The following is a 14,254-nucleotide window of genomic DNA, read 5'->3' as shown; positions in this document are numbered from 1 at the left end:
CTCAGGAGGCTGAGATCTGAGGATCGCGGTTCAAAGCCAGCCCGGGCAGGAAAGACCGTGAGACGCCTATCTCCAATAAACCACCAGAAAACCGGAAGTGGCGCTGTAGCTTAAGTGGTAGAGTGCTCGCCTTGAGCTGAAGAGCTGAGGGACAGTGCCCAGGCCCAGAGTTCAAGCCCCATGACCGACAAAAAAAAAAAAAAAAAAAAAAAAAAAAAAAAAAAAAAAACCAAGGAGCCACCATCCTCCAAAACCATGAAGCTGAAGACAGAAAGCCCCACAGCATGAGAGTCCTGCTGCGGCTCTTCTGCTCGCATGGACTCACATGCTCAACAGAAATCTTAGAAGTCTTCCAGGTAACCTGAATACGGTGATGTGTCTCTGTGGGGAAATTGGTTGTCTGACAGTCAGTGTGTCTATCTCACATTGCTTCTGTGCATCGATCACAATTTATTAATAAGTTGCGCTGATTGTCCATAGTCATCCAAATCATATTCCATTTTGAATTCTTCCTTTGCCATTCTGCAGTAAATATAAAAGATTATTAAGAACATGTGGACAGGGGCTGGGAAGGTGGCTCAGTGGTAGAGTGCTTGCTTTGCATGCATGAGGCCCTGGGTTTGATTTCTCTGCACTGTATAAGCAGATAAAGCTGGAAGTGATGCTATGTCTCAAGTGGTAGGGCGCTAGCTTGAACTGAAGAGCTGAGGTACAGCACGTGGCCCAGAGTTCAAGCCCCATGAGTGACAAAAGAAAAAGAAAAAGAACATGTGGACAGCATGATCTGTGATTTTTGCAGTGTTATTTCATATAGGCTTAGGTATTGAATTTTTATAATTTTGTGCATGTGTTACTTTCACTCACGGGTCTCCTTGTGATCATGCCAAAGAGGCCTAGAATCTCTCCCTGAAAATCCTCATCCTGTCTAGTTCTCTCTCTCTCTTCCAATTTATTAATGCCATGCAGCAAGAATCAGAGACTCTGAATACTTCCAGTAAATTCTCTTTTGAAAGAAGCAAAGTCTGGTAGCTCAGAGTCTGGAGAGAGAACTCTCCAGGTCATTGCAAGCAGGTTACTTGAACACCTGAGTGTTTTGGGAGCAAAACTGAAGATTCATGCTTTAACATGCCTGATGGGGTGTTTCTTATTCAGCCAGAATATTGGTACACATAGACCCTCACAGCTGATAATGAAGAGCAAATCCTGGAGGGTGTACAACTGAGATACTTAATGCTCTATGTCTGCACTAGTAGAGAACTTGATGTCATATGCACAATTGCTTATATCAAGGAAGCTGGGCTTCCCCCACAATATATACACTCATACCCTCCCTGGTCCCCGTAACTGATCCATCCCCCCAGCAAATTTACATTTTAAATTTAATAAAATAGTTAATAAATATGAAATTGACTCATTTGCTATTGACCATTCTCTTTAAATTCTAACATTTAAACAATCACAAACAAGGCCACACTAAAGTTAACAGTACATCCATTTTCATGGCAGCATTGTTTACCATAGCTAAGATATGGAAACAACCCAGATGCTTCTCAGTAGATGAGTAGACCAAGAAAATGTGATATATATATGTGCGTGCACGCGCGTGCACACACGCACACACACACACACACACACACACACACACACACACACATACACAATGGTTCCATCAGAAAGAATGACACATGCCCTTTTGTAAAAAAAAAAAAAAATGGAAAGACTTGGGAAAAAATCACATTAAGTGAAGTAAGCCATACCCAAAGAATAGGTCCCATGGTTTCCCTCATTTGTTAGTCCTATAGTTAAATAGCTATGAATAAGATTGAAATGAACTCCAAGGTATGAGAACAAGAGGGTTTTGTTGTTGTTTTAAATGTACTGTATGAAGTTATTTCTTTTTTCTTTTACTTTTTTTCCTTCGGTTTATTCCTCAATCTCTCTCTCTCTCTCTCTCTCTCTCTCTCTCTCTCTCTCTCTCTCTCTCTCTCTCTCTCTCTCTCTCTCTCTCTCTCTCTCTCTCTCTCTCTCTCTCTCTCTCTCTCTCTCTCTCATTGTGTGTGTTCTGGAACTGGGGCTTGAACTCAGGGCTTAAAAGTCTACCTTGCCCCCTTTCTCTCAAAGCTGGCAATTGACCCATACCTCTGATTTTTGCTGGATAAATAAATGGTGATAAGAGCCTCACAAACTTTTCTGCCCTGGCTTTCCTTCCATTGTGATTTTTAGATCTCCGTCCCCTGAGTAGCTAGGAACACAGTCATGAGCCACCAATGGCCCAGTTCTACTTTCCATTAATTGGCAGTTAGTCATGATATACATAGTTCAGATTCATACTTAAATTTTTTTAATTGTTACTATAAAGATATGGGTTACAGTTTCATAAGTCGGGTAAAGAGTACATTTCTTTTTGGACAATGTCACCCCTCCCTCTTTCTGTTTGGCTTATTTATAGTGAGTCTAATGTAACCTTCATTCTTAAAGACTAGTTTATCTTTACTGCTGAGCCCTAATTTTTCTGAATTCACTCTTAGCCCTCAGGTGTTCAATGAAGTCTGTTCACTTTGGTTGCCTAGAAACCTGATGTTTCAGCCTAGCTTGAGCTTTGGGGATTGTGTCACTTAATACTCAGGTAGTTCCTCTTCCAGCTTTGTGGAATTACCTAGTGCTTGAACAGGGTATTATTCAGATAAAGTCACATGGGCACATCTGTAGATTCTTGGAACATTTTACTTACATAGCTGCATCTTCTGAAGTTTTCTGACTTTCATGTGGTAGCTGCTTCAGCCTTCCCTGACTCCAGACATTATCCCTGACTTATTTTGCCTGTGAGAGTTCTGTTGGCTTTAGGTTCTCCTCTGTGTGTTGTGGTTTGGAACTTTTCTCTAGGCAGAAAGCACAACTGTAGGGTTCACTTTGTTTTTCTTTTCTCCTGGACCAAAGTCTTGTTCTGTCTTTTCTCCAGTCTGAAAATAGTTCTTTCTTCTATTTTGTCTGGTTTTCCAGTTGCTGTGTAGGAAGGCAAGTGTAATACAAGCTTATTTACTTTACTGGAAAGCAAAAGTTCTCTCCATAATACAGTATTTGATATAACATAGTTAAATTACTTGATGTACTTGTTGATCTAGCAAGAGATGTCTAAAGGCAAAACAGAACAATTATTTTTGAAACATATTCATTTTTGTAATGTATATTGATTCCCTTACTAAGAATCAGGATAGTCTTCTAGGACAAAGTTGAGCTACAATTTGTATACTGTTTCTTTTGCAATATGACACTGTATTGAGAAATAATATTTATGTTTATACTATAGAATCATAGCTATATTTATACTACATAATCACAGTATATTGTAATACACAAATAAAGAATAGTTCCTGGGCTGGGAAGGTGTCTCAGTGGTAGAGCGCTTGCCTTGCATGCATGAGGGCCTGGGTTCAATTCCTCAGCACCACATAAACAAAAAGAAAAAAGCCAGAAGTGGTGCTGTGGCTCAAGTGTTAGAGCGCTAGCCTTGGGCTGAAGATCTGAGGGACAGTGCCCAGGCCCAGTGTTCAGGCCCCACAACCGGACCCCCCCGCAAAAAAAGAATAGTTTCTGTATGTATGAGGCTTACCTGAGGGTGTTCCTTCATGCCAGTTTGTAGCCACACCTTTGTGTCTGTTCACAGCCCTTGCCAGCAATTGATCTGTTTCTGACTATAGTTTCCTCTTGTTTAGAAGGTCATGTCACTGAAACTTTTTACTCTACTCTTGTGTAGATACATACTTTTTATTTTGCTAGTTCTGTGGCTTGAACTCAGGACCTGGCACCATCCCTGACCCTTTTTGTACTCAAGGCTAGAGTTCTTCCACTTAAGCCACTGCACCACTTCCAGCTTTTTCTGAGTAGTTTATCCGAGACAGGAGTCTCATGGACTTTTCTGCCTGGTCTGGCTTTCGAACTGCAAATCTCCAATGTCAGCCTTTTGATTAACTACGATTACAGGCTTAAGCCATCAGTGCCCAGCTAGATCTATCTATCTATCTATCTATCTATCTATCTATCTATCTATCTATCTATCTATCTATCTATCTATCTATCTATCTATCTATCTATCTATCTATCTATCTATCTATCTATCTATCTATCTTTCTAGTAATGGGGCTTGTACTCTGGACCTCGACACTGTCCCTCAGCTCTTCAGCTTAAGGCGAGTGCTCTACCACTTGATCCACAGCACCACTTCCAGTTTTCTGGTCGATTATTGGAGATAAGAGTCTCATGGAGTTTCCTGCCTGGGCTGGCTTTGAATCTAGATCATCAGATCTCAGTCTCCTGAGCAGCTTGGATTACAAGCGTGAGCCACCAGCACCTGACTAGATCAATACTTTTATATTTGAAATGAAATGAAAATTTAAGACTGCTTATCTTATTAGCCTTCATCCTAAAGTATTTTGTGTTTGTAGGCAAAAATGGCTCAATTTTTTAAAAAATAAATCACATAATAATAAAGCAAAAATGTCAATGAACCTTTCTTTTGTGCTTATACATCTCCCTTTTGTAGGACAAACCACTGCCAAAGCGAATGAAAACTCCTTACCAGTATCTGTGCCATTTGATGTCCTCTCCACCTTCTCCCCTGCTGTTGAGAGCACAGTGAGTAAGAAGTGCAAACTGCCTTACTCCCTTTCATTCCTGTCGTGGGTTTCCATCTCTTTCCATTCTTTTCCTGCAAAGTCATGGGACTGCATATTCAAGGGTGCTAGATATTTGAGCATAAATCTCTTCTGAGTAGTACAGTAAAAGCTATATATAAACTTCCCCTAAAAATATAGGAATATACATTGGAGAGTTACAGAAAGACCATGCACATAACATTTTATGGACCAGAAATTCTGAAGGTTTTTTGGCCTTAGAAAATATCTGCTTTACAAAAATATTTTTTCTGATAATTTTTCTTTTTATTTTTTTTGGTCATGGGGCTTAAACTCTGGGCCTGGGTGCTGTCCCTGTGCTCTTCAGTCCAGGCGAGTGCTCTACCACTTGAGCTACAGCACACTTCTGGTTTTCTGGTGGTTTATTGGAGATAAGAGGCTCACGGGCTTTTGTGCCTGGGCTGGCAATGACCTGTGATTCTCAGATCTCAGCCTCCTGAATAGCTAGGATTACAAGTGTGAGCCATGGATACCAGGCTCTCATAATTTCATTTTTAAACAGAAGGGAAGAATGATCATTTAAAATGAGAGATACTTACACAACTGTACATGATTAGAAACATTTTAAGAGAGCACAGAACCTAAGTATCTTTCGTACATAAAGGTAGGTAGCTTGTGTGTGTGTGTGTGTGTGTGTGTGTGTGTGTGTTTGTGTGTGTGTGTGTATGTGTGTGTGTGTGTGTGTTTGTCCCAGTCTTGGGGCTTGAAACCAAGTCCTAGGTGCTGTATCTGGGCTTACTTCCTCAAGGCTACTCTCTACCGCATAAGCAGAAAAAAACCAGAAATGGCACTGTGGCTCAAGTGGTAGAGTGCTAGCTAGTCTTGAACTGAAGAGTTCAGAGACAGTGCCCAGGCCCAGAATTCAGGCCCCATGATGGACAAAAAAATACAAAAAATAAATTAAAAGGCCATACAAAAAGATGAAGTCACAAAACAAACCCTGAAAATAAAAGCAACTTGAAACCTGTGGCTGAGGCACAGGAAGTACTGCTAAGAAGGATACATTGTTGCAAATATGGCCAAGTAAGATTCAACCATGGAGGTGAAGGGGGAATCAGGAGGTAAAGCCAGGTACAGGATGCTTTTCTCTTCCTTTTGTGAATTTACCACATTTGTATGCACAATTCTTTCCTTTTATTCAGGATTCCCTGCACTAGGATCAATGGGTCACAGGGCATCTCTCCATTCTCTTTCACTTAACTTGGTGGTGAAAATAGGAGCAACTCATGGTCAAAATCCACTTCTGGTAGGAGTTACCAGTAGTCAATACCATCGATGAGGTAAAAGAAAACATCAACATTTCCTATTAGGTCCTCATCAATTGCTTTGTAATCCAAAGTGATGAAGGGTAGGGGCTAGGGGAGTCAGCTCAAGTACAAGATCCCCTGCAGAGGAAGAGGGATCTAGTTAGTAGCTAGAGGCTCTCAGTTTGAACTCTAGTACTTCTGTTTAAAAACCTTTAACTAGGGGCTAGGAATGGGGCTTAGTGTTAGAGTGCTTGCCTAGCAGGCATGAAGCCTTGTGTTCAGTTTTTCAGTACCACCTAAAAAGAAAAAGCCAGAATTGGAGCTGTGGCTCAAGTGGTAGCATGCTAGCCGTGAGTTAGAGATGCTCAGGGACAGTGTCCAGGGCCTGAGTTCAATCCCCAAGATTGTTTTCTCTCTGTCTCGCACTCTCTATGTAGACAGATAGCCAGATAGATAGATAGATAGATAGATAGATAGATAGATAGATAGATAGATAGATAGAGAGAGAGAGAGAGATAAAATTTCTACAGATAATCTGTTACAGATATAGATAGATCTATTATCTTTAGCAGATAGATAATCTATAGAGTTTATCTATCTATATCTATATCAATTGGTATCTAGTTGTCATTTATATTCATGATTTCAGGACATCAAAGATTTACTCAACATAACCTCATTACTGCTTGTATTTCAATCTTGGGGTGTGTGTGTGTGTGTGTGTGTGTGTGTACCTACACATGCATGCTGGGGCTTGAAGTTATAGATCTGTGCTCTTGTTTGGCTTTCTGTTTTGTTTTTGTTTTCTTTCTCTCCTTTTCTCTTTCTTTCTTTAGGTGCTAGTTCTAGGCTTGAAATCATGGCCTAGTTCCAGTCCCTGAGACTTTTACCCAAGGTAAAGCCACAGCTCTACTTTGGCTTTTATTCTTTGTTTTTGTGGTTAATAGGCAAGAAGAGTCTCATAGATTTCCCTGCCCAAGGTGGCTTTGAATTGTGATCCTCAGATCTCAGGCTTCTGACTATCTAGAATAGCAGGAATGAGCCACCAACGAATACCTAGCTTTGTTTGGCTTTCTGGGTTTCCATAGTACTCTGTCACTTGAAGCAAACCTCCAGCTCGGCATTTTGCTGCTTACTGGAGATAAGACCTCATTCATTTCTCTGTGTAGTCTAGCTTTTAGCATTGTAAATTTGCTGCACTTGTTGTGCGTTGACATCCTTGGTTTCTTACGTGGAATTGTTCATAATCTCATTGAAGAAGTCTTGTGTGTGATGAATTGTGTGATTTTGGAGGTTCTCTATCTTTGATGGTTTAATTACAATGTGTTAAGTGATCACAGTTTGTTCTACTTGAAGTCTATTGGGCTGCTAAATGCTTGAATATATAGGCTCATGCTAGAAATCAAAATTGGAAAAGTTTTGATCATTACTCCTTCCTTTTTGTGTCGTGGGCCTTGAACTCAGAGCCTAGCTCTGTGCATGAGTCTCTCTGTGCTCCCCCCCACCACTTGTCAGAGTTGATCATTTCCATTTTGCTCTGTTCACATGTGTTCTGCTTGCCAAAATTTGCTGCTGAACACCTCTAGTCATTTATTTATTTCAGTTATTTCTTACAAGTTTTCACTTTTGTGAATTCCTGGTTTTACTGAAGATCAAAGGTTGGGCCTACATATAACCAGGAAATGATACCTGGAATTTGTGTGAGTGGCTCAGACCCCTTTAATTCTATTCTTACTGCCTTATCCTCTTTCCTGCAATCCACACCAGTGGCCAGTTGGGGCTTTCTTACAACTAGTTGACCAAAGCACAGCATTGGATCTAGTTTACTCCCAGTTCTGCAGGCTTTCTCTGAAAGATGGCCTCTGAAGTCTTAGATTTAGAACTCTCTTGGCTTTCCATGCTTTCTCCTCTCTCTGTACCACAAACACACACACAGACACACACACACACACACACACACACACACACACACACACACACACACACACACACACACACACACACCCCAGACATTTAAGCCATGATTTCTTAAGTAGAACTATCTTTTGATACTTTAAATAGTCCAAAATACTTGATGTGGCACAAAGTAAATAGTTCATATTTTCTTTTTGTTGCCAGTCCTAGTGCTCCATCTCTTTCTTGGGTGCTATCCCTGAGCTTTTGTGCTCTACCACTTGAGCCACAGTTCTACTTCCAGAATTTAATGCTTATGAAGGCCCAGGTTTGATTCCTCAGTACCACATAAACAGAAAAAGCTGGAAGTGGTGCTGTGGTTCAAGTGGTAGGGTGCTAACCTTGAGCAAAAAATGCTCAGGGACATTGCCCAGGCCCAGAGTTCAAGCCCCAGGACTGGAAAGAAAAAAAGGAGGTAAAAATCTCACAGACTTTCCTGCCCAGGCTGGATTTGTACCATAAACCTCCTAAGTAGCTAGGATTTCAGGTATGAGTCTTAGGTGCCCAGTTTAGGCATCCTACTTCAATAAAGCTTCCTCAGCCATTACTTGTGCAGAGCTCCTATCCCTTGTTTTTCAAGAACTTATTAAAGGCTTTGCCACATTCTTTAGATTTGTTGTCATTACATTTCTATTATTATTACTTCCCCCATCACTGCCTCACTCTCTCTATCTTTCTCTCTCTCTCTGCCCTCTTCTTTTTTTCTTTCTCTCTCTTTCTCTCTCTCTCTCTCCTTCCTGGTGGGTTTTGAACTCAGGGTCAGGATGGGGTATCATTGGCTTAGTTCTTTTTTTTCTCAAATATGATGGCCTATCATTTGAACAACAACTTCAATTCTGGCTTTTTGATACTTAACCAGAGATAAGAGTCTCATGGATTTTCCTATCTAGGCTGGCTTTGAACCACACTCCTCAGATCTCAGCTTCCTGTGTCACTAGGATTAGAGGTATGAGCCATTAGTACCCAGTTTCAAATAATATCATTTTTAGTTTTTTTTTCCTGAAGTCATTCATAGCTAAGAAACAATGATGCTAATTTTCATTAAGGAATTAAGCCTCTTCAAAGCCCCTTAAATTCCAAATGTTTTTGAGTTTTCATGCTTTCTCTGAAATCTATGGACTAGGCAAAGTATATATGTGTAAATTCACATTACCCCATCTGCCTAGCCCAGCTTAGCTACTGCCAACTTGCTTATTCTCCCTAACATTTGGGAACGGTGCTTTCTGTGGAGCTAAGATGTGCAAACCAAAGGATTCAATTATACTCGGTAAGGATAAATCAGCCTTCATGAGGCCTCCTGTCCATGGAAGACCCATGCTGCAGGGAAGAGTTTGTTCCCAAGAAGAAGGGATGCAGATTGGAAAGAATGACCTGGTGTGCTGTAATTTGCACTGTGAAAACCACAACCACACAGATAATTGTTCATGAGGCCACTGCATTCACAGCCCATCTCCACTGATATTTTTTGCCAGTTGTGGGGCTTGAACTCAGCCTGGGAACTGCCACTAAGCTTTTTTGCTCAAAGGTAGAATTCTGCAACTTAAACCCATCACTACTTCTGGCTTTTTCTGTTTATGTCACACTTCATGCATGCTAGGAAAGCACTCTACCACTAAGCCACATTCCCAGCCTTCACTGATCTTTTTATGCATTCCATTTTTCACATGTTAAGTAGAAACCTTGTATATCACCAGGAGCAGAGAGGGACTTATAGCCTGTAACAGACCAATGCAATCAAAATAGTTACCTAGAGGGTGAAATGTGTTTCAAACTTAAATTTTAAAAACCCTAATTTAATTAGAGTTGGGAAAAGGATTTCCTAAAAAGATGACCTCTAAAACAACAGGCCTTGCTTCAGGGCTTATTAATGTTCAATGTCCTATGGTGTAGGGTGGGGCCATGGTTTTAAGTCACAGATTTTGCCCCAAAGGATTTCATAGATCCATAGAATAAAAGACATTCTCAGAGAATAATGAGAGACTGAATCATTAAATGCCAGTGGTTTAGTACTAAGTGTTATAAATAAAATAAAGAAGGAATTACTCAGAAAAATGAATCTATGCACAGAAAATGGGCAAAGTAGTCTTAACTGGGTAATGAGATGAGAACTTGGGGGTGTGCCCTGCTTGGGATGTGAGATGATTGGGAGAGACAAAGGTATGCAGTCTTGACTAGAACATGTATTGAAACATGTATTCTAAAATCTAACAAACCTGGTCCAACAGTGATGCCTAAGCCACCTTAGAGTGGCTTCATCAGTACATCCAAACCATGCCCAGCCACAACCATCCACTTTAGCATTGGTTCATCAACTTATGCATTTGTGGTTCCTTTGCTATGGACCAGGGATGGAGCGTGCAGACCCAGGGCAAAGTCAGCAGATCCTAGATGGCTGCTTCTGAACATACCCTGTGGTTTGTTGATAACTGGCTTACACTTACATCCAAGACAAGCTCCTTGGCTGTAAGCCATGGAAAGATGACTGAGGCAGGAAAGTCAGAAGGAAAACAGTAAGTCTGATCATGGAAGTCAGGAATCTTCCATGTAGGCACAGTACCTAGGCCCTGGGTTCAAGCCTCAGGAATGGCACACCCAAAAAAAAATAATACAATAGTTGTAGCTAGTTTCAGTGACTGTAGTATTTGACCACACCTAGTGATTAATGTGGAGACTAAGAACAAAGTTTGGGCAGTATGCTTGCCTCTTTTTCCTCCTTTGGTGATATTCCACACTTTCCAGGCTTTAAATGATCCCTTCCCCCTGGTAATCACCAAATGCAATTTCTAACTCAAAATGCTCTTTCCCAGGCTTGGGGAATTAAAGGCCTGTCTACTAGACAGCTCCAGTTAGCCAGGCTATCTCTCAATGGTGAAGCAAAATTATTTGCCTAAAACAGAATTTGAGATTCCTTTCCCTGCTTGCTAGAACATTTCTCTTCCTACCATCTTCTCATTGTAATAGTTCTACCATCTATCTTATTATTTGCTTCAGCCAAAAGCCTACATCATCTTTGGAGCAAGTTCTAATGTCTCATTTTACAAAACCATTTCCACAAGCTGGGCACTAGTGGCTCACACGTGTAACCTTAGATACTTGGAAGGCTGAGATCTTAAGGTCACAGTTCAAAGCCAACCCCTACAGCATAGTCAGTGAAACTCTTATCTCCACTTAACCACCAAAATGGCCAAGAGTCCAGCTGTCACTCACATGTTCAGCATTACTAGAGTGAAAAACTAAGTGAGATTGCTAGGCTTTGAATTCAAGCCCCAGTACCAGCAAAAAGAAAAAGAAAAACAATAAACAACAAACACTACTTCATCTACTACTTTTACTCCATTGTTGACATTCTAATCTACACTGACCTGTACTAAACAATGGCCACACAGGGCTCCTGGCTTTCACTCTTCATTTATTCTCCACATTGCCACCATGGTGAACCTTGAAAAGCACATATCACATAGTGATACCTCCTGCTATTATCCACAGTGGAAAGTTCTAGAAGAAACCCACATTGATTGCCCTTGCTTATATGACCCTATGTGACCAGACTCTTCTCTGGGTCATATGCATCTGCCACCATCCCTCTTCACTCATTTCATTCCAGTGACACGCAACCTTGATGTTCCTCAAAAACACCAAGTCTCCCACCTCACAACCTTTGCTCCAAGTGTTCCCCTCTGCCCAAAATCATCTTTCCCCAACTCTTTCCTTCATGACTCGTTTGCGGAACTCACACCTTAATTCATTAGTCACCATTTCCAGGAAGCCTCTTTTATATAGTTTTTTTTTTGTCGGTCGTGGGGCTTGAACTCTGGGCCTGGGCATTGTCCCTCAGCTCTTCAACTCAAGGCGAGCGCTCTACCACTTGAGCTACAGCGCCACTTCCTCCCGGAAGCCTCTTTTGATCATCTTAAGGTAGCTGCACCCAAGGTTGTGGTTGAGGCAGAACTTAAATAACTCCATTTCTCCATTTTCTTTTGTTTCATAGTGTTTGCCACTGTTTGGATTGGGGGGGGGGGTCATGGGGCACGAAATATGGGCCTGAGCACTCTCCCTCAGCTCTTCAGCTCAAGGCTAGCACTCTACCACTTGAGCCACAGTGCCACTTCCCACTTTTTCTCCTGATGTGATGCTGAGGAATCGAACCCAGGGTCTCAAGCACTCTACCACTGAGCCACCTTCCAAGCCTGTTTGGATTTTTTAACTGTTTCTTTGTCAGTTAGTATCCTCATCTAGAACATCAGCTCTATGAAAATGAAGTTTTTATACATTTTAATTCCAGGCCATTCCTAGACATTGAAACAGAGCTTGGCTCCCAGTTTTCCTTCATTAAATAGTTGATGCAGGGCTGGGAAGGTGGCTCAGTGTTAGAGCACTTGCCTTGCATGATTGAGGCCCTGGGTTTGATTCCTCAGCACCACATAAGCAAAAAGCAAAAAACCGGAAGTGGAGTTGTGGCTCAAGTGGTAGAGTGCTAGCCTTGAGCTGAAGAGCTGAGGGATAGCGCCCAGGCACAGAGTTCAGGCACCACGACTGGACCATAAAATCAATCAATCAATCAATAAATAAATATTTGATGCATCATTGCCAAAGATGGTGGATACCGATGGCATGAACTTTCATAAAATCGTTGAGCATGCTGGCATCAATTTACCTCTCTGTCTGAAGATGAAGTTAATATACTATCTCTTTCAGAATGTAATGGGAGTCATTATAATCAATGGAGAGGCTCAAGTCTTTACCAATCATTGTGACACAAATATTAGAATCTATGGGCAGGGAGCCATTTGAAAGTGGTAATCACAAAATAATGGAGAAAGAAATTTGTTTTATTTATGAACCTCCTGAGATCTGAGAAAGTGGGCAGAAATAAAATACTCCCATTTGCAATCTAAACATTCATAAACACAGTTCACACTAAATAAAATTGCACTAACATTTTAATTGACATCAATAGACATTTTGTTAAGTGTTTTGTTTTTTGAGCTCATTTATATATCTATGGTAAGAAGACTCCCTTCCATTTGAATATTTTAGTGGATATACTTTTCAAATGAATGTCAGTGCTACCTTCTGTGATATCACCCTGGACAGAAACCTTTTGTTGATAACATTGGGGTATCATTATACGCTTACACTATTATATCTGAGTAGGAAATAGCAATGCACTGTGAAATTATAAAGGCAAACTTTCATGTGCATCATACTGCTTTTTTTCCTCCTCTCTCCTCTGTTATGAATCCCTATGTAGGACACCCGGCTGGTTCCACTTTGGCTCCTAAGGATTTGACAGGACCCGCAAAAATAAGGGAATGGTTGGGGACGCAGGGGGAAGATATTGAAGGGATGACACAGATCAAGATGCACTGTAGACATGAATTGCTTGGTTTTTGGTTTTGATTTTTTTGTTTTGTTTTGTTTTGGTCATGGGCCTTGAACTCTGGGCCTGGGTGCTGTCCCTCAGCTCCTCAGCTCAAGGCTAGTGCCCTCCCACTTAAGCCAAAGCACCACTCCTGGCTTTTTTCTGCTTATATGGTGCTGAGGAATTGAACCCAGGGCCTCATGTGAGTGAGGCAAGCAGTCTTCCAATGAGCCACCTTCCCAGCCCCGAATTGCTTGTTCTGAATTCCAAACATTCACTACATAATCTAAAGATTAAGAAAACTGAGGTCAGGGGTGGTGAGAATTGTGAAATGGGAGACATGGTTCAAAAAACACTGCACCCAGGAACTGCTCTGCTGCATGGCCGCATCTCTGTACAACTACCTAACTAAAACACACATAGACACAGACACAGACACCCAGACACACAGACACACAGACACACACAGACACACGCACACACACACACACACACACACACACACACACTCTAATAGTGAAAACGAGAATGAAAAACTTAAACCTGGGAAAAAGGGGTACAGTCACTTCGGGCTCCTGATCAGAGTAGAGGTTGATTTTAAGGGGTGCCCCTAAATTTCTGAACTGGGTGATTGTCCACCTTGAAGGAATGAACTTGTGTCTCTGGGGGTTTGGGTTTTTAATGCAGGACATGCAGTACACAGAAAGGATCCCCCAGTTAACTAGGAACCACCTTCTCTTCCGCTGCCCTGTTCACCTGCTGCCAGCACCAATAAGCTGGGGAAGAAGAGGACCAGCTAGCCTGGAGGGGCCCAGGGCACTGACCTGGAAGCTAAGACTGTGTTTGTGAGCTGGAGCCAGTGGCTCACCCCTGTAATTGAAGCTACTCAGGAGGCTGAGATCTGAGGATCTCAGTTCAAAACTAGCCGGGGCAGGAAAGTCCATGACATTAATCTTAAGCTAACCACCAGAAAACTGGAGTGGTGCTGTGGCTTACAGTGG

General features: G+C 41.5%; 1 protein-coding gene across 1 annotated transcript in view; it reads right to left on the bottom strand.

Moving 5' to 3' along the window:
* Positions 1-384: 384 nt before the first annotated feature.
* LOC138815792 (protein FAM114A2-like) overlaps positions 385-14,254 on the bottom strand; it is a 71,934-nt gene continuing 58,064 nt past the window's right edge. The window contains exons 8-10 of the mRNA XM_070005152.1: positions 4,577-4,705; positions 2,732-3,003; positions 385-522 (exon numbers count right to left, since the gene is read on the bottom strand). Coding sequence (XP_069861253.1) covers positions 2,980-3,003; positions 4,577-4,705 — 153 coding nt within the window. The 3' untranslated portion in view covers positions 385-522; positions 2,732-2,979. The remainder of the gene's footprint in view (positions 523-2,731; positions 3,004-4,576; positions 4,706-14,254) is intronic.

This window comes from Dipodomys merriami, unplaced genomic scaffold (genome assembly GCF_024711535.1).
Source record: "Dipodomys merriami isolate MVZ:Mamm:240054 unplaced genomic scaffold, mDipMer1.0.p SCAF_67, whole genome shotgun sequence".
Classification (NCBI taxonomy): Eukaryota; Metazoa; Chordata; class Mammalia; order Rodentia; family Heteromyidae; genus Dipodomys; species Dipodomys merriami.
Note: the sequence above shows the minus strand (reverse complement) of the source record. Positions and strands in the feature narration are given on the sequence as shown.